The 27514-nt window shown below is 41.1% G+C and overlaps 1 protein-coding gene across 3 annotated transcripts; it reads left to right on the top strand.

Annotated features, from left to right (window-relative positions):
• The first annotated feature begins 1744 nt into the window (after positions 1–1744).
• On the top strand, positions 1745–21391 carry TXNL1 (thioredoxin like 1). 3 transcript variants are annotated; one of them, XM_050913229.1, is made up of 9 exons: positions 1745–1956; positions 4819–4915; positions 5996–6169; positions 9711–9833; positions 10215–10284; positions 10910–11082; positions 14194–14298; positions 19417–19457; positions 21215–21391. In XM_050913229.1, the coding sequence occupies exons 1-9, from the start codon at positions 1859–1861 to the stop codon at positions 21216–21218; spliced, it is 885 nt and encodes a 294-aa protein (XP_050769186.1). In that variant the 5' UTR covers positions 1745–1858; the 3' UTR covers positions 21219–21391. The 3 variants fall into 3 exon arrangements, with proteins under 3 accessions (XP_050769186.1, XP_050769185.1, XP_050769187.1); XM_050913228.1 differs by lacking the exon at positions 21215–21391 and having other exon boundaries at positions 19417–19479; XM_050913230.1 differs by lacking the exon at positions 19417–19457 and having other exon boundaries at positions 1749–1956.
• Positions 21392–27514: the final 6123 nt, after the last annotated feature.

The following is a 27514-nucleotide window of genomic DNA, read 5'->3' as shown; positions in this document are numbered from 1 at the left end:
GTGTACATCAATACATCACAGCTGTTTAGGACAGAAAGGGAAAATTATTTCTGCAGTTGAAACTAGAGAGCACACTTTCTCTTGGCCAGAAGTAATTAAAATGCTGAAATTAGTTCACAATGTGCTTTACTATATGTTGGCACATAACACATTACCTATATGGGGACTTGGTATCAGATACGTTCCATACCGCCAGTTCCCTAAAGACAAAGCAACTCCAAATTTTTATCGCTGTTGAATTAGTAAGCAATTTCAGTTCAACTGTGGAATATAAAAGTATGGATAAACATTGTTACTATGTTGGTATATTTTTGATGATAAAAGCAATGCTGAGCTGTATCGATATATCCGTATAGGGATATGCAAATTACACACAGCCACGTGACCCCTGGCAAGTGACGATGGATACGCTGTCATCCAAGAAGAACAGATGCCTGTCTGTAACAGCAGCCTATTTAGCATGTGAATTACGTTCAGCTGGGAGAATGGAGATTCTCCAGTTGTCCTGTAATAATAAATTCCCGAAGCCAGTGTTGGTCAAAGTCATGCGGCATTATATCACAACAGGAGTAGGTATTTTTTCTTGCTCTCATGTTTAGAGAGACTGTTTTAAACTAGCTGCTATAAAAGGCTCAAGGATGTTTCTTGACTTACGGAAAGCATTAAGTTTTCTTAAAATAAGGTGCTTATTAAAATGTTAAACATTTTCATCTTGTTACTTTAAACATTAATTATACCGTTTTATCTGTGTCACCAATGGACGTATTAATGAGAGGGCTCAGGGAGACCTTTACTGAAGGGGAACTCCTTTACCTTGAGGGCGGTCAAAGACTGGGACAGGTTTCCCAGAGATGTCTCCAGATCTCCATCCTTGGAGATGCTCGGAACCGCCTGGGCACGCCTGTAGCTGCCAGGGCACGAGCAGCCTCCCAGGGTGCCTTCCAGCTGCAGCAAGTCCTCAGCTCTACGTTGTTACGGTACGCAACAGACATTAGTGAGCTTCGGTCGCGGCAGACAACGCCTGTCGGGGAGGTGGGATATGGGGTATTTTGACAACCGAGTGAGTTTCTTTGCTGATTTTGTACATCTGGTACTAGTGGTGTCGGAGGCGGCTTCAGCACCTAGCGTCAATCAGAGCACTGCTCCGCTCATCCTCAAAAGTCACAGCAGAGCAGTAAGGCCTAATTTCCTCTGTTTCAACTCTTGTCGACAGAAGACTTGCAGGATAAAAAATGGCTTATTTTTAATTCCTGCGTTTCTAGAACTAGTTCTGGCCAAAACATTGGGGTGGGCCTTGGAACAGGAAGGCCGAGCGCAGGTTCTCCTCCTCGTTCCTGAGGAAGGGATGGCGTCCAGCCTGGCCAGGCTCCGCAGCTGCTCCTAGTCGCGGTGCCCAGCCCTTCTCCCGCCGGCGGGGCTCTACAACCGGGCTTCACCCGCCCTCGCCCTCCTCCTCCTCCTCCTCCTCCTCCTCCTCAGCCGCCTCCTGCCCCAGACCAAGATGGCGCACCTCCCCTCCCCTTGCCCCTAACTAAAATGGCTGACGGCCTGGCGGCGGCTTCGCCCCTTCGCTCACTGCCCTCTCCCAAAATGGCGGCGACCGGGCGCGACTCTCGCGAGAGGCAGCGCCCCCGCTCCGCCCTCAAGATGTCCGCCCGGCGGGCCTAGGCTGGCAGCGGCGTGGCGGCCGCGCCTGCGCCCTGAGCCGAGCGGTGCATGCCGGGCGCCCCCTTCCCGCCGTGACGCTGCAAATAGCAGGCCGGCACCGCTACCGTCCCCGCCGCTGTTGTCGTATCCCCTCCCTTTCCCCCCCCCTCCCCTTTCCCCTCAGCGCCGGCCCCGCCGCCGCCCGGCGAGGATGGTGGGCGTGAAGGTGATCGCGAACGACACCGAGTTCCAGCCTGAGCTCAGCGCTGCCGGCTCCCGCCTGGCCGTGGTGAAGTTCACCATGCGGGGGTGAGTGAGGGTGGGTTATGGGCTCCCGGTTCCCTTCACGGTGGGCAGGGGCGACGCGGGGAGCGCCCCGCGTCGCCCCTGCCCTTGGGCCCCCGCCCGCCCGCCGCGGCCTCGTTCCCGCTGAGGCGGCGGAGAGTGGGAGCTGGGCCTGACCCACCGGGAGGCTTCTCCTTGCCGCCCCATCAGCCGGCCTTGTCGTTCCCGCCCTGCTCTGGGACTGAGGGAGGCTCCCCGGGACGGTGAGAACCGTTGGGGGCCTTAAGAGGTTTTGGGTTTGTTTTTTTTTTTTATTTATTTTTGAGGCAAGGTTTCAGGCTTGAGAAGTGCGGTTAGCTGGCAAAACGCTGTATCATTTTGGTCGCTAGCCAGCTTCTGGGGGCAAAAGCGGCGAGCGAATTGTTTTTTTTATCGTTAGTGACGCTCCCTATCTGTAGCGTATCGATATAGTGACAGCATCGGAATGGTGTTTCCTATTTCTGGTGTTAAATTCACCTTTTTGCAGCTGAGCCAACTTCCCCCGTCCTCTGAACCTGTCACTCTTCAGGTGCTCTGAGGCGATCAGGTGCTACGCTGGCTTAAAATCCGGTTGCAGGTCAGGAAGCCGCTGTTAACAGAGGGCACAGACATCTGCATCTTGCTTGGTTTCTGTTAAAAACATCTTCCACCTTAATAAAACTTAGCTGGATCCTCATCCTTTTTGCCCAGGGCAAGCAGATGTCCTTTTTCCTCCCTACTCACCAGGGATTTGAAGTACAACTGTGGTGTAATCTGGATGAATTGGCAACCGAAGGAAGTCTTGACAATTCAGTTATCCACAGATCACTGTGGAATTAGGGAGAATAGCAATAATATTGGGGGTCTCGGGCTTCAAAATGCACCTCATTATTGTCGAAGTCCTAGCTTTTAGTGCCTATACTCTTTTTCTTCATCTTTCCACCCCTTATTTAAATGTACAGTTGAACCATTCCACTTCCAATGGCTGTTTGGAGCTCAAAAGACTTCAGGTCTAAGGTTGTGAAAGAGCTGCTGAAAGATGTTATACTCCGAAGAGGCCACAAGAATCACTAGCTGGGTATCTGAACGGGTACTGCAAAAAGCATTGATATACACGCATCTGATGTCTGATTGATGCTTCTTAGTTATGGGGTTGGGCTTGTTTTTTTTTAGGTAAGTCAGCTTCACCTGTAACTGTAGAGGTGTTGGTGGTCTCAGTAATACTGTGTACACGTGTGCCCAGGAAAGTGTTTTGGTTACAGACGACCCAATATATTAGGTTCCAGTTAGATTAATGGCTTCATGTGTTAACGTATAAATATCTGTGAGTTTGCCTTGCTATGCTGCTATAGATCCATGCACCCCCTATCAAGAGAGAATAGGAAAGGTGAAGTGGATCTCGTCTGTGCTGTTTTACAGCTGTATGTGTTGGCAGATTCACATTGACAGAGCTCTCTGGTTTAGATATGGCCTGCGTTGATATGCTGTTGGAGGGAGTTTCTACTGGGGTTTTTCGGTGTTTTGCTTTTTAATTGCTTCTTTCACAGCAAGCTGAGTTGTGAGACTATTTCTTTACAGGAACAGTTGCATCTGTACACTTCATATATGCCAGCAAAGGTATAATAATTAACAAATATATATTTTCAGCAAAGGTGATACGGTTAAGTCAGCAGAAGTCAGGTCTGTTCTACCAGAGTGTTGTGGTTTAACTCTAGCTGGCAGCTAAGCACCAGGCAGCCGCTCACTTGCTCCCCCCACCCAGTGGGATGGTGGAGAGAATCAAAAGAAAAAACAAACCAAAAAACCAACCCTTGTGGGTTGAGACAAAGACAGTTTAGTAGGACAGAAAGGAAGGAAAAGAATGATAATAAAAAAATGACAATAATAGTACTAAAAGAATTAAAATATACAAAGCAAGCGATGCACAGTGCAATTGCTCACCACTTGCCAACCAATGCCCAGTTAGTTCCCGAGCAGCCATCCACCCCTCCCGCCAACTCCCCCCAGTTTATATACTAGGCATGACATCCTATGGTATGGAATAGCCCTTTGGCCAGTTGGGGTCAGCTGTCCTGGCTGTGTCCCCTCCCAGCTTCTTGTGCCCCTCCAGCCTTCCTGCTGGCTTGGCATGATGAGCTGAAAAATCCTTGACTTAGTAGAAACACTACTTAGCAACAATGAAAAACATCAGTGTGTTATCAACATTATTCTCACGCTAATCAAAACACAGCATTATACTGGCTACTAGGAAGAAAATTAACTCTACCCCAGCTGAAACCAGGACACAGGGTCAAATAAGTATGGTAGTAACTGGTTACAGTTGTAGTAAGTGAGATTTATTGTAGTAAGAATGTTATGATTCCTGCTAAAGGTTTGATACATTATTACTGTTAAATATTTCAAGTCATATGTAGATTTTACTATAGATACTATTTTTTCCACTGGAGGTAACGTGGAGTGCTAGTACTAGTTTTCTGTTAAGAGTGTTTTTTGCTGTTTCGGGAAAAGCAGGCAACCCTTTGCCCTCCCTTACATCACTTTAGTTAGCAGGACTTTGGCTTGCAGTAAAAGATGCTGGAGCTAAACCCATTAGATGGAAAATATGAAGTTAGTATTAATTAATAGGTGAAGCTAATCATGTGACATTGAAGCTGTCTGAGGAAGTGGGAATTAACGCTTCATGATGTGTTTCTAAATGTCATTCTTAATTGTATCACCAGGATTGCTCACCATCTGTCAGCCAGGTAGGAAGGTTATTTTTACATGTACCAAGGATATCAGTAAGAACACGAATGTGCTAATTCTATTTGGGGCGGACATTTTTCAAAAAAAGATTGAGTTAAGTTAAACTGTATGTTGTCTTCACAGATGTGGCCCTTGTTTAAGGATAGCCCCAGCTTTCAATGCTCTGAGTAACAAATATCCCCAGGCAACTTTTTTGGAAGTAGATGTGCATCAATGCCAGGTTGGTATTCAAAAACATATTTTCAGTTGTAAGAGAAAGAGCATATAATGAAGTGAATGGGAAACTTGAAGAAAAACTGTTCAGATGGTATACTAAGAGTAGTTTCCTGTGGCTGTTGATGTGTTTGGTGAATCACGAATAGCCATATTGTGAAATTCTCCAAAATTAAGATACGCACAAACATGTGAGCAAACAACACTTATATTTAGAAAAGTATTCTTGCGGTTACCACTGTGATGTCCGTCATTTAAGCAGTGTACAGACAGTTTAACAATTCCTGCTGCTTGTACTATTTAGATAATACCGTTAAATGTAGAAGATAGCACCAGTATGAATTAAAAAGAGTAAGTCTTTCCAAACAAATATTGGTGTAATTATTGAGCAAAATGAAAAATGCAATAAACTGATATGATTAGTGGGATTAGATTCCTCTCAAGTACTACTCAACTGTTTTTAACAGACAACAGTGTTGCAGGTGAGCTATTGATTGACTTAAGGGTTGTTAACAAAAATTAACAATGGTGTGTTGAAAGGAAGTGTCTTGAATTACTACAAATTATGATGGAGAGAGATGAACATCAAAGTGGTAACAATGTTTGCAAATTATGGAAAGTTTTGGAAAAACTATATGGGTGCATAACAGGTGTGAATACAGGTAGAAATCAAATGGAATTCACCTTCTACAGCAGCAGGCTGCAATTCCTGGGTGTGCATGCATGTGGCTTGGGAGAGGAAGGAATGCAGGTGTAAAGAAAGCTTGTAAAATGAAAGTGTTAAGTTAAGCCATCCTCCACTTTTGAGAGCAAATGAATAATATGATTTTTATGATGTACCAACAAATCTACTGACAATGTGAAATCCATTCAAAGAGTGCCCAAATGTGTAAAAGCACAACTTAATATTTGTTATTTTATAAACAGCTTTAACTCAGACAACAATTTTGTTTGTGATGTTTGAGGTGATGTAGCTTGATTAGTATCTAGTGTGTGCATTCTTAACTAGGTGAAGCAAGCTAATGTTTCTGTCTAATATTGGTAATACTCTGTCAGGTAACACTTGTAACTAATTTATGTATTCTAGGGAACAGCTGCTACCAATAATATATCAGCAACACCGACATTTCTGTTTTTCCGAAACAAAGTGCGAATCGACCAATATCAAGGAGCAGATGCTGTAGGTTTAGAAGAAAAAATTAAACAGCACCTGGAGAATGATCCTGGAAACAGCGAAGACACAGATATCCCAAAAGGATATGTATGCATCTCTTAAGATAAATCTTTTTTAATGTTTGTGTAACCTGAATGTTTAAAAAAAAAAAAATCTGTTGCTTTCTAAGCATACTCTAAGTCAAATAATACTACTTTAGGCAAAACTGCAAGTTCCCTGTGGCTTTGAGAAGATCACTTGTCTGGGTTTCCTTTTTCAGACAAAATTAAAAAACTAATGTATATATTTAGTAAGTATGGTTATAGAATTGTAAAATGTTTTAAGAAAAATCTCCATGCATAGCCCTTAGTCATTAAAATCATTAATTTAATGTTTTATGATGAACTTTTTGCTGCAGCTGCTTATTCTGCTTCTTTCTTCTCAGACATCCCAATCTGTCTTCCCAAAACATTTTTTAAACTGTAAAAATGTCCATGGGAAAAGACATTGTTAGACATGGTTGTCAAAAACGTTGAGAAGTTGCTTCCTTAAGAAATCCTCTCTGTTTATGTGGTGGTAGGTTCATTTGGGGTTTTCCTTTTTTCTTCTTGCTCCCTACCCTTTCTTTAATTCTCTTTATTTCATCTCTTTTAAAAAAAAAAAAAAAGAGAGAGGAAGAGATTCCTGTTGCCAAAGGAATTAACCTTCGTAACGGTTCAGCTCCATCTTCCTCTATAGCAGCTTGCCCTGAAAATAGGATGCTTTTGGGAGGGTATTGTTAGATAAACGATATCTCATGATATATTTTCTTCTGCCTAATTGCTAATGTTTGCAAAAGTGGATGGTACTACAAAGTGTTCTCTTTAGATTTCTTCTTGCCTGTAAAAGAATGACAAGGGTATAAAAATATATAAAGTAAAAAATATGTCACAGGAATGCTTGGAAAAGATTATGTGCCTCGTCTGAGTGGCATACAAGAATTACTTCTTGCTGATCATGAATTTGCTTTCAATTTAATGCTTAATGCCTATCGTTTCGCTTCTGTAGGGGTACTGCATATCTCTCCAGTAATTGTTGGTCAGGCATTCACAGCTAATGTAAATTAAGTAAATAACGTGTAATTCTTCAGTAATTTGTAAAAAAGAAAAGTGAATGTTTCTCAATGTATGTTCTCAAACCGAATGGTTTTTAAACCTTGCATCAAAATCTCTCATAACTAAAATTTGACTTCAACATTTTCTTCCGAAGAATTTGAAAATTGGTATTCATGAATAGATTTCTCTTTTATCATGGCATTATTTGCCCATGTCTTCTAGGTGAATCAAAACTATGTAGGGATACTTGAACTTTTGGCCAGAATTTCAGTAAGGGAGCAATCCACTTAGAAATACTGGTGCTCTCAGGAAATTATTTTCACTACGTTCTGTGTGTTTTCAGGTTACCTCAAGGCAATTGTGCATTGCAAATCATAAGCCTGTCTGACAGCTGTACTAACAAACACATGTAAATGAGAACTCTAATGTGACAAAACACTTTCCTAGAGCTGTCGTCTTAGGTGGTATTCTCCAAGCAATCCTTGGTGTAATATTACTCCTTAAATGAGATTGTCTATTGTTCTACCAAAAGTATAAACACAGTTAGTTATGTGGTGTATTACATTTCACCTAAATCATATGTCACAGTTCAGTGCTTAGCTAGTTGCTGTAGTGTGCACATTACTTTGCATTAGCAAATCTAATACGTTAAGCTTAGCTGTGATGAGTATCTATAGAACCCAAAATTATGTTGTTAAATGCAAAACCAAGTTTTTTGGAGGTTAAGTATTTTAAATTCATAGCTAGCTGTATCCTATCAGGCAAATGTAAGCAGGGTGCAAATCCAGCTGAATATTTCTCGTTTAAATAAACTGCAAGGGCGCAGGTCACTTGAATTTCTAGCTGTTCAGCTACTTGCTAACTGTTCCACGGCATGCGTTGCACTTCACTTTAAATGTGTACGCTTACATTTATAATTATTGTGAAATCCTCTGTAGAACTATGGGAATGTCAAAAGACAAAGGTTCAGCTGCTTAGCTTTGGAGCCCTAAACACACTGCAAATCATTCAAGTAGCAAGTTCAGGTCTGCTTAGTTAGATTGGTTTTGAGATGAATGTACCATCTTCTATTAAAAGTCAACCTTGCAGGAGATGGTGCCTTACCCCTACGAATCAAGTCCTGAGTATGTTCAGGGCTGTATGAGCCAAGCAGGAATTCCATTTGACCCGTGAGTGGTAGGCTGAAATGCTATTTTAGGATATGCTTGACCCAAACTGGACTTTCCTGACTCCAGGAAAGTGTCCTTATTCTCTTGGTGCAGCTGTGCATTCCTTCTCTTTTCTTACCTTGTATCTACTGAGCATGCGAGTTGCAAGGTAAGCCTTCATTTGGATGCTGGGAGGGGGATCAGTATTTTTTGCTCAGAATAACATAGTTGCAAGAGCTAAGGGAAGTGGCATACAGGAAATGAGTTGTTCTCTCAGCGGCCTGTTTTCCGATTCTGTTGGTACCATGAAGCTATGGCCTGAGTTGTACGCAGTAATTTTCAAGCTAGTGTGTGCTTTTTTCCAAGAGTGGTATATTATTCTTTGGGACCTAATATATGCCTTTAAGAAGGATATTTTGGGTTGTCATCCTAAAAGTTCCTTTAGTTTCTTATATCTGGACTGTTCTATGACTGTACACTGATCTTGAATTTGTATTGCTATGGTGTGAGATGTTGATACTCTGTCTTCAGGTCTTAAGATATGAAATACTTGATTTTCAGCCTGGCTTATTGTGCTTCAATTGGAATTGGTTTACTTTAGTTGCAGGCAAAGAATCCTGGTTATCTGGAAATTGATACAGATTGTTCTGCCTCTGCAATAATACCACCTTTTAAATGGCTCGGAGCATGGATAGCAGTCTGCTTTAATCTGAGAATGCATATATGTTAAAGCTTTTAGTTGGACCCTTTACAAAAGAGCTGAGCAATAAAACAAGCTGGTTCATGGTGAATAGTGTAGCTTCTGTTTTCTGTTGTTCTGTGTTTTTACCAAAGTATATGGAGAAAGAAGTAGGAAAAGGTTTCATAAAGTTAATTTGTATACAGTGCTGAAAAAGAAGTAAAATAAGACTAGCTTTGCGTATAAAGCCCGGTAAGAACTATAGTGGTGGTTTTTTAATTTGTTTGGCAATATATAGTATATTTTTGGGGAGGCCCATTTCTGCTGTGTTTTTTTCTATTAAGTTGATCATAACTCCAGTCTAATGTCGGTTTGTCTGTGTTGTGGTGTGGCTTATGGTGCTGTAGTCTTGTTTATCAAAAGTGTATCTGAAAATTCTCCCTGTGCCCAATTTCTTATTCTCAGAATGGCAAGCATGTGTTCCAGGGGGGCAGGATTTTGAATGGAGGGGAAAAACATCGTTCAGTTATGAACCAGATACATGTAAATACTATAGTACTTGTAGTTTTTGTTTGTAAAGTCTTTTGATATAAACGCCTGAGGTTTTCTGTATGTCTTACTTTAATCTGCTGAATGAAGAATTTCATTCATTCCAATGGTTACTGATCCCAGATGAGTTCATGGTGCACTTACCATGCACTCAGCAATGCTCTTGCTTTTACTTTCAGATGGATTTAATGCCATTTATCAATAAAGCCGGCTGTGAATGTCTTAATGAGAGTGATGAGCACGGATTTGATAATTGTTTACGTAAAGACTCTACCTACTTGGAATCAGACTGTGATGAGCAGGTACAGTAGATATTTTTAAGTGAGATATTTTCAATGATGGTCTGGTCTGCAAGCATTTTTTTGAAGAACTTATCTACTTTATATTGTTATGGTGGTGTAAGTAAGAGTGGGAGATGGTAGTAGCATGTAAGTAAAATTAGTGTACAAAGGTTGTTGTAGCATTTCCAGTTTCACATCCCTTTATGTATGGAAAAAATTCCAAGCAGAGTAGCATTTTCTGATATTTTAAAGTGACAGACTAGTGCATGTGTGGAATATAGTGAAGGTAAGTACTTAATTTTATTTCAAAGCTCTGATTTATTTCTAGTTAATTATTATGCTATGTTTGTTTTTAAGACTGAAGAAAACAGTGGTTAACAGAACTTTTTTTTTTCTCCACAGCTGCTTATTACTGTAGCTTTTAGTCAACCTGTCAAGCTTTATTCTATGAAACTTCAGGGGCCAGATAATGGTGAGTGAAGTGTCAGTTTAGTCATAGCTTTGAAACCAAAGCTTTGCCCGTATTTAGCTGAATTTTCTAAAAATGACACTGTTGTCCCTGGAACCTTTTACCTTCTGAGAATCCCACAGCAGCTTCAGTAAATTTATTGTAAATGAATTACATAACAAATTAATCTCATTTGTTTTTCACTGACCTTGTGCAAGGGTATTTGGTATGACAAAAATACAAGTATTTACTGTAGTTTGATATACTGCAAAGAGAAACTTACATTTAATTCGAGAATTAATGTGAGACCTACTGAAAGGTACAGCTTAGTTTTTTATGATAACTCAGTTTACGTTATAAAATTACATAAAATGTTCAAGTGTTATATGACAGGGCAAAACTATTAATTTTAGACTTTTTATTGGATTTTTTTGCGGAATTCTCTCTGACACGTAGATGAGTAGCACAACTTTGGATGTCCTTCAATACCCAGAGTGGCGATGTAGGATTGGCAGATAAGATACTAGAACTATAGAAGCTCATGCCTTCCTTGAGTGGTGTCTAGAGACTCTGACAAGCAAGGGCTTCTCAAGCAGAGTTTTGGAAATATAATTAAACAATGGAATACCACTCCTATATTTTAACACAGGGCAAGGTCCAAAGTACATAAAAATCTTTATCAACCTTCCTCGATCTATGGATTTTGAAGAAGCAGAAAGAAGTGAACCAACTCAAGCCCTGGAGCTGACACCAGATGATATTAAAGAAGATGGTATTGTCCAGCTTCGCTATGTAAAATTTCAGAATGTTAACAGTGTAACTGTAAGTAAAGTTTCTGTTCTGAGGTCTGTGCAGGCTGAACACTTCATAGGCTTTTAAAGCACTGTGCATGTTTGTTGATTTCATTGCAAATGTTCCTAGTTTCTCTCTGCTGATTGCATACTGTATGTTTATGCTAGAAGTATTTCAGGAATTTAAGGTGAGACCAAGGCCATGTGCATGCAATGTCTCTTGATGCAGTATGAGACATAAGGTTCGCTTTCACCTCTTCATGAGCTAGTGTGCTGTTTAACACAACTTGCGTTTTTACTAACATACCTTCTTGAAAGGCATCTTTTCTTCATTTGAAGAGTTGAGGAGACAAGGAATCCAGTTTCTCACTAATCTGATTGCAGGAGTGACAGATTTCTCTGAGTATCAAGTGAAGTACTTGCAATGTCTTTAAATTCAGTACCTGCTCTCTGTGAGGGTTCTTAAATGCTGTAATCAAATCACCTTTGTCTTTTAATGAGCTTTCTAATTCTCTTGCTGGAAGAGGCTTTCCACAGATTTCACATAGGGTTTTTCACTCTTTAAATGCAGGTGTGGTTTCTCCTCTTCCATTTTAGAAATACACGTTCTAGTGCAATATGTGCAATGACTACATTGATGCTGGTGCTTTATGCTTGGCATCATCCTGGTACTGCGTTAGCCCTATTTCCTGCAGTATTGTGTTGGACTGTTTTTTCCAATACGACCCCTGAATTCTTTTCCATGGAAATGCTTTTCGTGGCCTGAATTATGTGTTTGCAAGTGTATGGACTTATAGTTGATTGAATTAAACTATATTTTAGTGGGCTGGCCACAGAAATCACCAGCTGCTTATGAGTTACAGGTAACTCCAAAACATTGACCCACCCTCAGTCTTTTCATCACACTTCTTCTGTAAAAAGGTTTCTGGTAAATTTCTAAATTACTATTTGTGGACTGCATTTTAGATCAGTCAGCTACTTTCATGTTTAGCAACGTTTTACTAGCAATTATTTTAAAGGTAATGGGAGGCGAACCTAAATAACTCCTTTTCATGTCTGTTATTTCTATGGAGATACCTTTGTGACCAACTTTATCCTCCCCCAGATGAAATGGAGATTGGTCACATAGGCTTACATTCTACAAAGCTGTGCTGACAAGTACAAGTTATGTATTTGTTCTTTAATAACATCCTCTGTCAGCTTTAGACAGGATGATGTGCAAACACTAGACAAGTGATAAGGTGATTAAATAGATGTTCTGCTTGTTTGCACTCTTTGCGTGTGGGCACTGCAGTAGCACTCCCCTAGTTTCCTAGCTAAACCTGGGTTCTGTATTTAAGACTTCCTGAAAATGAGATGGCCAGTCATCTTGTCCACCACCTGGCTTTTCGGTGCAGGTGATGAAGTTCTGCTTGCTTGCTTACATAGTCCTGTGGATAAAAATCTTCCCTTTGGTTCCTAATGAACTGGAGGAGGCACAGTTGTCATATTGTTGTGGTTTAACCCTGGCCGGCAACTAAGCCCCACACAGCTGCTCGCTCGCTCGCTCCCCCCTGGTGGGATGGCGGAGAGAATCAGAAGAGTAAAAGTGAGAAAACTCGTGGGTTGAGATAAAAGACTGTTTAATAGGTAAAGCAAAAGCTGCGTGTGCAAGCAAAGCAAAACAAGGAATTCATTCACCGCTTCCCATCGGCAGGCAGGTGTTCAGCCATCTCCAGGAAAGCAGGGCTCCATCACGCGTAACGGTTACCAAGTAACAAATTGTCCTGCTTTTCTGCCATGTATAATCAGAAATACTTATTGAACATTTCCATGTCAGTATTAGGAAATTCATACTTCATTTCTAGATATCACTGCTAGGTTTGTTAGTTTTAACTTACCTGGTTTATTAATTCTATACCTGGTAGTTTTAATCCATGTAATTCAGCATATCTAATGCTGTTTTTCCCCACTTGTTGTGTGCTTCTCTTCATTACTGCTACTTCAGTGACATTTGTTTTTCTCTGTACTTGTTGAACTTTTCATATCATTACTGAGACAGAATCTCTGAACACACTGCAGTTCACCTCTGTTCGACAAAAGTCGGTCCTTGGCGTGCTCTTCTGTTTCTTTCTGTCAGAAGAGTACTTTCTTCGGCACTTCAACCCTCACCTTCCATGCATCTTCTTTGTACAGGAAAATACACAGTCTTCCAACTACAGGGAAGCCGCTTGGAGGGGTGAATCTCTACTGGTTTAGATCAGCAATCCACCTTGCTTATCACGCGCTTGCAAGCGTCCAGTGTTGTCACAAAAAAATTTCTAAGTATAGGGCAAGCATGTAGTGATGCGTACCCTCCAGCATTTGGTGGACTGTGGCACAGGCAATTCCTGAGGCAGAAAGGGCATTTTCATAGATAGTAGCTACACGTGCTGTCCCTTGCCCACCTGCTGTCCTCTCTCTCCTTTCTTTCCTCTGCTTCTGATGCCACTACTTGCTTGCTTTTTTATTCCTCCTTTCTCCGTGCTCACAATAGTGTGGCAAGATCTACAAATACCTCATTGCTCTTCTAACTCCAAGTTCCTTACTAATACTACTTCATGCAAAAAAATTTTTCTTTCATTTGTCCACTCTAAAAAAAGTGTAGTGGTGCCAGCAATAATTCCTTAGTTCATATTTCAAAAGAAGCTTGATATTTGTTTGAAACCCTAAAATAACTTCATAGATCTAGTATTCATGCTGTAAAACACATAATTATGCAAGCTGTAGTAGTAAACTACACATGAATAGTCTTAGGGGCTTCAGCAAACATAGTTAAATTGATATTTAACTTCATTTCAAGTTAGATTCCAGTGAATAGTGAATTGTGACTTCTTAGATCCTGTTTTTGCTTGCTGAATGTGGTCTCAGGTTGGAAGTGGAAGCTGGGAAAATCCAAGCAGTGTGGGTTTTTTAACAAACTACCGGGAAAATAATAGCATTCTATATAATCATCATTTAAAATAAGAGGACTGTAGCTTCTCGAAAGGTTACAGAGGCATTTATAATTGGAAAAAGTGTTAATTTGGTTAGTCCAAAAATCTTGGGCACCTAACATTTTATGCATTAATTCAGAGATGGACAGTTTACCTTAACTCTTGTGTTTGGGTTTTTTTTTCTTTAGTTGTTTGTCCAATCCAATCATGGTGACGAAGAGACAACAAGAATTACATACTTCACGTTTATTGGAACTCCAGTCCAAGCAACGAATATGAATGACTTCAAGCGAGTGAGTCCTCTTTCTTAAAAGCACTTTTGAATGTTTTAAACCTATTGAAAATGGGTTGACAGAACAAATACACTTGGTTGTTACTACAATTCCACAACTTAAGGTAGTTTTGGCATCCAAAAGAAAATGTGTAGCTTTATCTTACAGATCTTTGGTCTCGCTTACAAGTTTTTGTTCATCAATTTTGTAAAAATAACTGGTAAGAATGTATATATGAAAACTTGAGGGACTCTAAAGTTATACACTTTAGACAATGTTGGTTTTTTTAACAGCTGTGAGATTTGTCTTCATTTTGAAACTTGCTTTCTGATGGTGTTCAGGAAGTAGAGAAGCAATTGCATGTACAAATTAGACTCCTTGTGATTGACTTGACTTTGACTTTGAAGGATTTTATTCACTGGGTAGCATTAAGCTTGAGATCTGAAAAATATTTGGTCACAAGGTGTCTGTTATATTAAACATATCTGCTTTTTAAAGACAAAATGAAGAAGCAAACAACTTGTTACAGTATGACTTTAGACACACTAGTGCTGAACAATAAGGCACTCTCAATTGATTTTTTTTTTTGAGAATGTGAAACGGGTTTGAAAGGATTGAAACTTTAAAGCTACTTGCAACTTTTTAAAAATGTAGTAAGTCTTATTAAAATAAACTGCTTTAAAACTGAGAAGCCTTTGTAAGAGGGCAAATACTGCTGTAACACCCGCCTACAAACCAATAACATTGAAAGCACCACAGGATTTGATACAAATAACCGTAACTTCAGAAGGTTAAAAACACTAGCACTCACCAACATGTCATGTACTTGGAATTTTTAACATCAAAACCTGATCTTAACTTCTACATGTAAAACTTATTATCTTTGCAGGTAATAATTAAGTTAATTAATAGAAGTTTAATTGGTTTTGCTGCCTTTCAATGAAACTTGAAGTAATTGAAGAAGTTGTTCTAATGTACTAAAATTAACTGGATAACAATTTTAGACCTTCCTAATATAGCACTTCCAATTCTCCCCAAACTAGAAATGTTAATTGATTTACAATCTGCTTACACTTTTTTGTTTTATATGGCTTTTTTGTCAGTACTTGTGGTATTAGGGCATCCCCTGCAATGAGTTATGAAATTACTATTTTAACATCGTTAATCTGCAGTACTTTCTGGTATTGTTGTGAGTGGAATGGGACTCTGACTCAGTATTTGATCTCCATCTCAGTTCTCTGTAAACTCTGTAAATCAGTTTTGCTTTCAAAAGTACTGAAAGTTTATTTTCAACAAGTGCACTCTTTAAATATGACCTTCTGACTGTTAAAGTAGTGATTTTTTTTTTTAATTGATAATGCTGATTGGGGTGCACTTGGTAAAGCAATTCAGGTTTTTTATAGAATGTTACATGGGCTTGAGACTGGTGTTGAGTCTGCACAACATGTGCTTCCTACATTGTTTTAAGTTGCATGGACAAAATGTTAGTTTGGTGGACACAGTACTGAAGTACTGCCTTAGCCTGAAACTGACTGCTGTAACAATCTGAGCTCCAGTCAGTGTTTGTGTGGGGAGTGGTTTTTTTAATTCACACATGCCCCTCTCAGCCCTATAAAGGCATTAAAAATAGCGTGGGTCTCCAGGCGTCTCAGCCCTCTACTGTAGTTAGAGGGGATTTACAGATCTCTTGCAGTTCTAGATGCAGTGCGGATGCTTGGAAGCGGCTATATGGCCTGGTAAATGCTGTACCAGTTAACAATTTTGGTTTCCTTGAAGTTTGCAGGTGAACGTCTTGGCACCATCAAGGAGTGTGCCTTTGTGTCTTGTGACATCCATTTAAATGGAAGGGGAGAGGGCCCAAACCTACAAGACTATGTAGACACCAAACAGTCCCACAGTGTTAGCATTGTGCTGGTAACATCAGGATCTTAAGGATCTGGTCAGAACAGCCTTAAATAGAGGAGCAGGCACTACTGGGTTATGAAGTGGCTAATCCTGTCTCAATTCAGATACTCATCGACACTGTATGTAATATTCCTATTTTGCTTCCTGAACATGTAGTTTTAATATTAGGCTGTTAAAATATTTCATCATAACAAATGGGATGTGTAGTCTGGCAGAATTGCAGTGCTCTTAGGAATTTTAACTTTTGTTTCCTCTCTTCCAGTGATCCTGTCAGTTATGAAACCTTAATATAGCGTTGGGCATTAATTATATTTAGGTTTGTAGATTAGCTGGGAAACCTTATTTTTCTTTTCATCTCCTTGAGTAGTTACCCACACTACTCCTCACTGCTTTCATCTGTCTCACTCCCTCATCTCAGTCTGTCTCTACTGTTCATATTTCTCCTCTAATTATGATAGAAATAGTATTGCAATATGATGGGAGAATGTTTTTTTCCCCTGAGTTTGAGAAGTGTTTGTAAGAATCTGTTAAATATCTTATTTGAAGGGCTTGAGTTAAGAAGTGGACATGAATGTGATTCCAGTCATGTTTTTATGATTGATCACATCTCTGCTCAGTTGACTGTATGCACATTCAGTTTCAAAGTAAAAAAATAAAAACGACACATTGGTTTGAATGACTTCTGCTAAGGATCAGGCTAATGTATTTTGCATCCCAGTTGGGGTGGGATCTGAACGTATGCTTTTAGTTACAGCAGCTTGCCGCTCAGCAGTTGATTATTAAGGTGCATAACTGCAGGTCCCATGTCCTTCAGACAGTTGAGGAAAACTTGTGTTTGCTTGTGTGGTGCTCTAACACCAACAGAGCTGTAAGAAGAATCACCTCTTCTTGATTAGGGAGTCAGTTCATGTGTTTAATATAAATGAGGCATTGTTTCCAGTACTTGTACTATCAAATAGAATGCTGAAATTTATCTGCTCTGAAAAATAACAAAAGTACTAAGCAGGTGTAGTTAAGTCAGTCCTTCATTAGTGATTTTGGCCTCAGGTTAGTTTGGACATACATAGAATCACAGAACAGCCCAGGTTGGAAGGGACCTCGAAAGATCACCTGATCCAACCTTGCATGGGAAAGGGAGCCTCAATGAGACTATCTAGCACCCTGTCCAATCACATCTTGAAAACCTCCAGCGATGGGGACTCCGCCACATCCCTGCGGAGGTTGTTCCAGTGATTGATTGGTCTCACTGTAAAAAAACTTCTTTCCTTTTCTTGCATGTAGTTGGTATTGTTGGATTGAGTGAGTAAAGTTATAAAACCTGCTTTCAAACTTGTTTTAATATGTTGTGTGTATCCTGCTTCTTGCACAACTTGACTTTTATGCTCTGGGGAGGAGGGAAGTCTTTGGAGTGATGGAAAAGGGGGACACCAAGGACAAAATTTCTGCTTAGAACTGACTGCAGTGTAGTGAGTTAAGCACAGAGAGTAGTGGGGAGAGACCTGTTCTCTGCCCTGTTTAAATGAAGAGGCCCTCAACAGCAGAGGACTAGGATGAACATTCCTTTCCTGTATGTATTTAATATATGCTGAAATACTTTTGGAAAAGCTTGATTTGAAGGCATGTTTGTTTTTAAAGAAAAAAAAAATCCTTAACACTAGAAGTGTTTATGCTGCTGTTTCTTGGCCACACAGGGTCTGACTTAAGGCATAACTGATCATGCAAACTATTATAGTAGACTGCATTTGAGTTGTAGTAGATTGCATTTGAGATCTGCTTCTGATGCTCAAAGATGCTCAGTTGGACTACTTTGTGGGCAGACAGCTAGAAGTGTAGAGTAAAGGTGCAAGTTCTGTGGGTTTTTTACTATTGATTGATAGCTTAGTATTAGGTAGGTTCCTGTGAATCTTGTGGTGAACTTGTAAACATGCTTTTGTTTTTGGAAGAGCATGCAACCACTGATGTCCAATATAGTTCTTGTTTATTTCTGGTATTAATGAATAAAACATACTGCTGCTCAGTTTTGAGGTTGGGGCATAGATGAATATCGACAGGTTGTGGGATATTTTCTTTTGTCCCCTCTTGAATGAAGGCTTTCTTTCAGAACTGCTTATTTGCACTACATGCTGCTGCTTTTTTTTCTTATAATGTCTTGTTTGTTTGTTTTTCAGCTTAACTTCCCATTTCTAAAGAACTAAAAAGGCAGAAGAAATTAAAAAGTAATAATAAGATTGGTCTTGCACTACTCCCTTCCTTGCTCCCTCTGCTCATCTAGCATCTCTTTCACCCTTTCCACAATCTCAGCACTGATGCAAGAGCTGCCTTCTCTGCACCTTCTACCATCAGGAAAAGCCTTCTCTACCTTCTGACTCATCAACTCATCCAGCCCCTCCCTCCCCACTCCAAATCTTACCTTAAACACTTCTCTTTACCTTTCAGTCTTACCAAATTTCTGTCCCACTGTTATCCTGAACTTGACAGTTTTAAAACATACCATACAGCACTTTAACAAGTTATTTTCTGTAACTATTTTTTCAGACTGTATTGAATTTTATAAAGCTGTTTGAGATGCAGCTTGTGTGACGCTCTACTAAGACTTGACTTTTTTTAGTATCTTAGTGGAGCTTAGTGTTCTTCTTTGTGACCATTCAGTAAGTAGTAGGCAAGCCAGAATGGGCTGCAAAGTACTACTCTTTATTGTCCCTCTGGTGGCACTGGGCATCTGCTCAGGGAAGACACAGTGAGGAGTCGGTGAGTGTTTGTACATATGTGGCCTGATTAGGGTTCTCCAACAGCATCCTGCTAATTTTACTTGCTCGACCTCTTTATACATATTTAAAACAAAACCAACTCTGCTCTGGAAGGTTCAGTAATAAAGTGTTTCCAGTCCTACTCTTGGTAATGAACCATAGAGTTGGTTGTGGTTTTGTCACTGTCAGGCTCTGGACTGATGCTTGGGAAAAAGCCAAACGATTGAAGAAAAGCCTGCCCCAAAAGCATCATCTGTTGTGTGGGAATTACTGGCTGTAACCACTACCTTAGAATGCACTAGATGGCAGTTTTTTCTGTAAAAGGAAGGAAAATGGACCTACTTCTGAGAAAAGAATAACGACAGTTGTTTGGTTTAAGTTTAAACAGCCCATTTCCTTTCGGGAAGGTGGAGTGGGATGGTCAGAAAAAGGGTTTCTTTGATCTGTGATGACAAAATATCCATATTGGTGTGATTGATTTTCACAGATAATACACATGGGCGAGTTGTCAATTTCTGCCTCAGACTGGTATAGCAATATTTTTCATTGATGTTCCACACTTGCTAACAGCTAATCTTTAATCTTTTAACTGTGTTTTTTCTTTTTTCTTTTTTCTTTTTGCTTAATCTGTGTGTGAACACAGTTTGGTGCTTTGGAAACACACAAAGAATAAATATTGCTTCTTGACAAGTTTAACTGTATTTTTTTTAACTTGATTAATTGGATCTTAATGCAACTGATTGGGCTTCTGATTCTTTTCTTCTTTCCTCATGTTGTCAGATTGGAATTTTCCTGACCTTAAGCCTTAGGTTGAATTTACAGCTTGGTGAAATGCTCCTGGTCAAGGGTTCCTTGGAGGTGAAAATGGTCTTTAAAAGTACTTTTTGTCAGTAGATCTCAATTACCTTGTGATGGTGCTAACTCAGCTGACCAAAAGCAGCTGGATAGTGAAAAATTCTCCCTCCTGAAGCTTGACAAGAAATGAAAAAAGGGGAAGGACCAGGAAGAATACTTCCAGTGGGTCTATGAGACTTCCCAAGTTCAGGGCTGTGGGTGTTTTGGGGTTTGGGTTTTTTGTTTGTTTTTTTCCCCTCAGTTCTATATTTTGCTATTGACTGTATGAATCTTGTGTGGTATATTGTCACTTAACTGCAGAGGTAATTAATACTTAACACATTTGCTATAGCAGTCAATTGGTTAGAATACGAGAAAGGTTTTACTCCTTCGTTTTCAGCGTTATTATGAGTAGTAATGGGAAATTCTATGCTCCATTAGTGTGATGTTCATATCTCTGTTCATGTGAATTCTGACTACACCTTGTCAGAGCCATAAGTGCTGCTCTCTAGTTAGATGGAAATGAATTGGGAATCGGTGCCTTGCCCAAGGTCACTCCTGCAGTTTGAAGTCTTAAGCTTTAAGACTTATTTTCTTTTTATTTTGGTTTGTCTTATAAATGGATATTTTTTGGAGGGTCTGCAAGAGCACTAGAATTATGTCTGAATCTTTTCAGAAAAGTGACTAAAATGGCATCGTTTTCTGCTCTCAGGATTTTGTGTTCAGTTACCTTAAGGAGGGGGACTGGATACCCCTCTGCAGTGAACTACGCTAACTTTAAACCTGCATAGCAGTATATAGAGTGCTGGAGTTGCACTGGCTGTTGGCTGGCAAATTGACTCACCAGAGTCTGGTGGCAGTGGTGATCTTTTCAGGAAAGGGAAGCACTAAGCTGACTCTGATTCCAGGTGGAGTTTGCAGAATTGGAGATTGGAAGGAGACTTGGTAAGGAATAATGTTTTGACAAGGAATAACTGAAAATCAGGTGACTTCCAGATTTCTTTATAGGTTTGAGCTGTATTAGAAGGTAAACGTTCTCAGTGAGGTACATGGCAAGGATGCCCAGGGAAATGAACAAACTTATATTTGAGCGCCCAGTGGTTCTCTTCCCACTATAATATTTTTATATAGTGTATTAAAGTTGAATGCTTGGTATATAACACATATTTTTTTAAGTGTAGTCTGTTCTGTTGCAGTTACTAACTTCTCAAAATGAGATGGAAGCTTTGCTGTCTGTATGAGTACTAAAGATAAGGTGTCTTGTGTGTCTTGCATCCCTCTGAACTCTTTAAAGGGATTCACAGCTTCTGCAAGTGCTACAATAATGCATGTTTAAATGCATTAACTTAGTTGAAAATGCAGTCGCACTTGTTTATTTTGAGACTTACTTTAAAAAATACTTGGCAGGACTTTTCTGGTTAAACATTATTTCTGTTTTTTTCTCTTATCAGGTAGTTGGCAAAAAAGGAGAGAGCCACTAGGATGCAAAAGACACTGGAAGGCCTTATCGCAATCAAAGAGATCTTCACTTTTATCTACAGCTCCTGGATAATTGCTTGACCATAACCAGAGACTGTCAATCTGTTTCATTTAATGCCATTACCAATAAATCATTGCTTTTGTTGAGATGGAGTTTCCCTAGTGTGTTTCTGTTGTAATCCTCGTACATGTATTTGTAAATAAAATTCATTACTTTTGCCAAGTTTAATTTTGTTATTCTAGTAACTGTGGCTCTTCCTTTGTTCCATTTAAACTTCAAAACTCGACTGGCTTATCTTTAGAAACAGAAGACATAATGTAGCTTGCATTTGTTCAGAGAGTTTAAAACGGCAAATGTAAGTAAAACATAGGTGGCCTTCAGAGGCCACCTAAAAATAAAATCCGAGCTACTTTGCTGTAAGACCGAGTGAACTTAGGATCATTGTTCTCACAAAATACAGATACTTCTCAGATAGGAATAACTGACCTGTTCTGGGAATTTCCATTTCCCTCCCCACCTCAAAAAGCATAGGAGGAGGAAGCATATTTTAAGTTACCATTCCATTAACGTGCAGATTTGTCACAAACGGCATGCTGATGCAAGCTGTTTGGCACTGAGAATTCTTGAGTCTTTTGGAAGTGTTTGTTTTTTTTTTAATATTATTAGAAAATATTGACCTCATTTCCCAGGCAGACTCTAGCAAGCTGTGCGGTTATGGGGACTTAGATGTTTGTGCACCCCACCTGAACATAAATTCCTTACTTTTTTATTGGGTGTTTTTCCTCTCTCTGAATCTTGATAAGGAAATGTTTATTGCAAATATTAATTTTACATCTTAATTGGAATTGCTATACTACTTTGGTAAATTTTCTTGGAAGTGTGCCCTAAGTAACTTTAATAAATCAGGCATTGATCAGCACCGTATACATATAATACTGTATAAATTCCCAGTAAAACTTGCTAAGTGTTTTAATTGGCATAATTAATTTCTTTGTAAAGTTAAATTTGTTACATTTCTAATTACCATAAATCCCACTAAGGCTTAAATCCTGTCCTAATTGGCATTCCTTCCTTGAACACAGTAGGGTGGTTCTCTTCTGGCTTGGCAGATTTGTGTGTTAATACCAAGTTAACTTTCTGTTAGTGTAGATATTTTCTCCAAAGAGAAAACTGGGGATTGTCTAGAAAAGCGTTCTTTGAGAGGCACTTTTTTCTTTCACTGTATCGCTGCGTACTCCAAGATACTCGTCTACCTGTATTATAGTCAATGGCATGCGATGGTGGCTTGGTTTCTTTCACACTTCCTTAATGTTTTGCTTCAGTGGGGGGTGTAAGGCATGTAACACACTGTATATAGACTATAAATCATTTTTAAATATAATTGAGGGCAATATGAATAACTGTTCCTGTTTATAATTTTGTACACTAATTACCTTTTGGGTTATTGTTTAAGTGCCTCATCTTAAGTATTGCTTACCTCATAATATTTATACCTGAGAGATTTGATAACCTAGTGATTCTCATCTTTGTAACAGATTAGTCAAATTTATATTGTTTATGAGACTCTTCTGTGATTTCCTTGGTTGCATGATGCATACCTTCCATGGTAATACTATGTACATAGATCTAAATAAATGTTTAGAGGTAACTGTCACATGTTTCACTTAATGGAAAACGGGGTAGAATTGTGCACAAGGAGCTAAAAACCACAGAACTGAAGTTATGATGCAATACTGTCTTTTAAGTGGCATTACGCTTATACGTGGTGTTCCTGGTGCACGTGGATCTCGCAGGATGAGCACTTGCAATGCAACTGCTTGGCCTGGGGTGTCTGAGTGGTTTTTTTTTTTTTTTTTTTTACGGGAAAAGTCACACTGATAAGGTGATCTGTTCCGTAACTGAGTAGGAGCCCTAAAAGGGGGCTGTAAGGCTGCCTGTGTTCAAACAGCGCCGAGGCTGTGATGATTGGAATTTGTTGCTAGTCCAGGCTACAGATGACTGACACTCACTGTTGTCAGGTTCAATCGGTTCGCTGCTTTTGATATATCCTAAGGCTGACGTTTGTTTGGGATGGGCAGGTGAAATAAGCTGTTGTAGTGCTCAGAAGCCTCACTGAGGCAAGTGGTATGTGCGTGCAAAATTATTTACGTGCTTTGATGCGTGCCTTGGCAAGGTCTGACCCAGCTTTGACAGCAGTCCTGTCCCCTTGTCCCCCTTCAGCCGGCCCGCCTCTTGCTGCTTTGTTTCTAGCAAAGGTTGATCTGTTGAACTTCCAGTGAGATGCTGAAAGGTTGCTGAAAATCTGTGGGTGCACGTGTATTTTACAGCAAATGTCCTAGTTCAGCTGGTAGCTTAAAGAACAGTTTTAGCTGGAACCTTCTCTCGCTTCCTTCAGGGCTGGCAAGCTGGGCGTCAGGTTTGCTGAGCGTCTTTGAACGCCAAAAGGCTCTTGCGCCGTGGGGTTCCCCAGGACTGAGCATATTGGCCAGGGTATCAGGTTGGGGACTGCATAACAGAATTAATCCGCAGTGGGATGCCTTAATTAAGAGTATCGGCGTGTGAAATGTTCCTGCGTGGATGCATTGAAAAGGCTGAGAAGGGGGACTTGAATTGCTAGCAGATACTGTACACTGGGAGCCTTTGATGTAGGCTTGTCTCGTCTTCATCCTTTATGTTGCTTGTGTATTGAGATTAATAAGCATATATTACCAGAGAGCTGCTGGACTTGATCTAAAGACTGCTGGAGAGAGCAAATACAGCACTAGGGAAGTTGTTTATTTTCATGTTTATAGTCCTCAATGTTTTTATTTCTGATAAGAGTTTGAGGTATTAGAAGACTAACCTCTAAATATCATTTGGCTGCTAAATTAATGGAGAAAGTATAAGAAGTAACAACGGTTAGAAGCTAAAGCCTGAAAAAGTGCTTGTGGTCAAGGAGGTACATCTTTAATCTGCCCGATTCCTTCAAAATACCACATGCCCTACTTCTCAGTTAGCCGAAGATGCTTGTAACCTTTTGTAGGCAATAGGACGCCTAATGTGACGCATCCTCTTAAAACGTGGTGAGGAGGAAATCAAGAGTATGGTCCGAGGTGATAAAGAAGCAGAAATGCGTAGACTCCTCTCCTCCTTTTGCTCAGGTCGGCTTGGTAGTGCTGGAGCAATGAGAGGGCTTGGTAGCGGAATCGGGAGGTGAAGAACCCATGGCTGCCTTCCCAAACGCTTCTGTGTGAACGTCTTACACAGGCTGGACTTGGGGGCAGATGTCCTGGGCTAGTTAAATCCTGCGTAGGGGGAAATACCCTGATGGCACTTGCATAGCTGCTTTTGCAGACGTGGTGCTCTTTTAGGTATAGTATTCAAAATACTTTGTATGTACAAGGAATGCCACAAGTAACAAAATGAGAGGACTTCTGGTGTCCAAAGGGTTAACAACTTAACCCACAGCAAACTCCACTTTTGAAAAAGTTATAGGTTTTTTTTTCTTTAACAGCCAGTTTGTAACTGGATTTAGAAGATTATTTTTGAGATATGCCAATAAAATACCTAGGTCCTGACTCAAATATCAGCACTTTGCATAGTATAAAATTCACTTGTGCTAGGGAACATGAGTCTTCATCACTGAATTTAATTCCTAGCCAAGTCTGGCATGAACTAAAGTGTATTCTGTGCGTCTTAACTATTCATTTCTAGGTTTCTTAAAGATTTGACTCTATGATACCAAATGTATCTCTTCCTGTGGCTGAAACTTTGGAGGGTCTTAATCAAGTGTCTTCCTTCATGCCATGCATTTTTGCATGCACTGAAAAGAGAGTGACTTGTTCTGTGAATAATTCTCAAAAGAAGTATTTCTTTTAAAGTTCAGGAGAGCATTCCCCTGCTTGATGCCAGCATGTTGCAAAGGTGGTTTAGAACATACAAGTATGTGTAATTTCTTTTCTCCTGTAGCCTTTAATGACAGAATGGTTGTCTTGATAATGAATCTCCAATAAAGTTCCCTTGAAGAATTGCACAACATGAAAACGTTAAATGATAGAATAAGGTTTCTTCTTTAGCGGTGAATAGGAGAAGAGATTTATGTTGTGTAAACAACGCTGTGGATGCAGTGTTGCTCCCCTGCCCTCTGCTCTTCCTCACCGCCACCTTCATGGCTCAGCATGCTTTGTGCCTGAAATAAAGTATGCAAGCTTGTCGTTAAAAAATAAAAATGCATGTACAGAACCATGCCTGGAGAAAGTTGGATCCAAGCCGGCTGTATGAAGAAGCAGTTTGCTGCAATGGTCGGATACCGAGCAGTCCGGATCGTTCTGTGCTTTATCCCTAGGCACTTTTCTTGTGCTGCTCTCCGTTACCTGGATGTTGCCGTCAGGGATGACCCCAGGCTGAGCTCTGCATCGCCAGTCGGAGCCCTGGGCAGGGCCAGTTTTACCACCCTCTTTCTGGGGAGCTGCTCTGTGACCGCGCGCAGGAGGCCGTGAGTCTATTCCAGCTACTTCTGGACTATTCTTTAAAGGTACTTAATGTGTTTTACTGATGTCAGAATGCCAGTTTTTATCAGAAAGCTGGGCAGGATGGAAGAAATAAATAACTAAATTACCTTTCTGAGTATAGAATCTTGCTGAAGAATGTATATATATAAATTAGTTTGCTTGATAAGGTTGTATTTTTTATAAAGCTGTGTTGACTGGTATTAACTGTACTCCTGCCTCTTGATTATCTTTTGATAATCTTCAAACTTCTGTTGGGTGTGGTGGTTTTTTTTTTTTTGCATCAAGACTGATGTCAAAGCAACTCCTCCTTAATTGGCCTTGAATATTGGCAGAATTTTGAAAGTTTTTCACTTGATTTTTCTTCATTGAAATGCAGGGTATTGCTGAAACAAACCTAGTGAGGGTGCACAGATAATGTACCACAGCACTCTTTAATTTATGTGTTGATGAAATGTTGCTTGAACACAGCTACCTAATGTCTGTGGCTGGCTTAATTGAGATCTCATTTGTTCGTGCATAATTCTGGGTGGATACTGTTTTTCTAAGTTTAAGTGGCTACAGCTTTCTTACAATGGCTGACCTTATTTAAACATTAAAAGACAATTTTTTTTTTTCTTATTGGAGATCTGTTTGAAGAAACAGACTGTTCCAGCAAAGAAGCAAACAGGACGTTTGCTTCTTTGCAGCAGTCGAGGGCAGCTTTGCTGGTAGCCTTGCACGCGCGTGTGCGTGCCCTCGGTGTCCTTCTCGGCTGCCTGGCCCCGGGGTGCCTTCCCCGAGGGCCTCGTCCAGTCCTGCCTGCCCTCCTGCCCCGGCCCTGCTGTAGCCAGGAGCTGGTGCCGGCAGCGCTGCTCAGGGCTTCTTGTTCACAGCACGCCAAACGCCTCGTCCGGCGGCGGACTTTTTCACGGGGCCTGTAGCCATAGGACAAGGGGTAATGGTTTTAAACTGAAAGCGGGGCGATTCAGACTAGGTATGAGGAAGGAACGTTTTACGGTGAGGGTGGGGAGACACTGGAAGAGGTTGCCCGTGGAGGTGGTAGATGCCCCATCCCTGGAACCACTCCAGGTGAGCAACCTGATGGAGGTGAAGATGTCCCTGCTCACGGCAGGGGGGGTTGGACGAGATGACCTTTAAAGCTCTCTTCCACCCCAAACCATCCTGTGGTTCTGCGGCAGCAGCCTGCGCGCAGAGGCGCGGCGATGCGGCCGTTTGCGCTGGAAGCGGAGGACCTCTCCTGCCGCCCTCCCGCTCGGGGCCTTGCGGGGGCTGTTCGCGACGCCTCGCCCGCCCCCAGCCCCGCAGCCCTGACCTCCGCTCCCCGCCACGGGCAACGCCGTCGCGGGGCCGAGCGGGGTCCGGGGGCGGGAGGCGGGCGCGCCGGTGCCGGCAGGCCCCCGCGGCGCTATGCCGCCCGCCTCCAGCAGGTGGCGCTGCCGGCCCGGCGGAGCCCGCCCGGCGGGGGCGCGTCCCGCGCGCGGGGCGGGGGTGGGTGGGTGCTGCGGGCCCGAGCCCGGGGAGCGAGGGAGGGAAGGGTGCTCTGGGTGCTGCTGGGAGACACGCCTGTGCGGTTCCCTGGTGGGTGGGAGCCTTAAGGGGGGGGGGGGGGGGCACGACACGGGTAATACAACCGCTCCGGTTGTTTGTGTTCCAAACGGGCAAAAAAAAAAATAATTAGAAAAAAAAAAAAAATCAGCAATTCCTGGAGCGGTGTGAGGAGCGAGTGGCGGGCATGCGCCTTGCTCGGCGCGGCTGTGATGTTAATGCCTTGGGGGGGAGCG

Source organism: Gymnogyps californianus, chromosome Z (genome assembly GCF_018139145.2).
Source record: "Gymnogyps californianus isolate 813 chromosome Z, ASM1813914v2, whole genome shotgun sequence".
In the NCBI taxonomy this organism is placed as follows: Eukaryota; Metazoa; Chordata; class Aves; order Accipitriformes; family Cathartidae; genus Gymnogyps; species Gymnogyps californianus.
The sequence above is the reverse complement of the archived record's forward strand: the minus strand, read 5'-3'. Positions and strand labels throughout refer to the sequence as shown.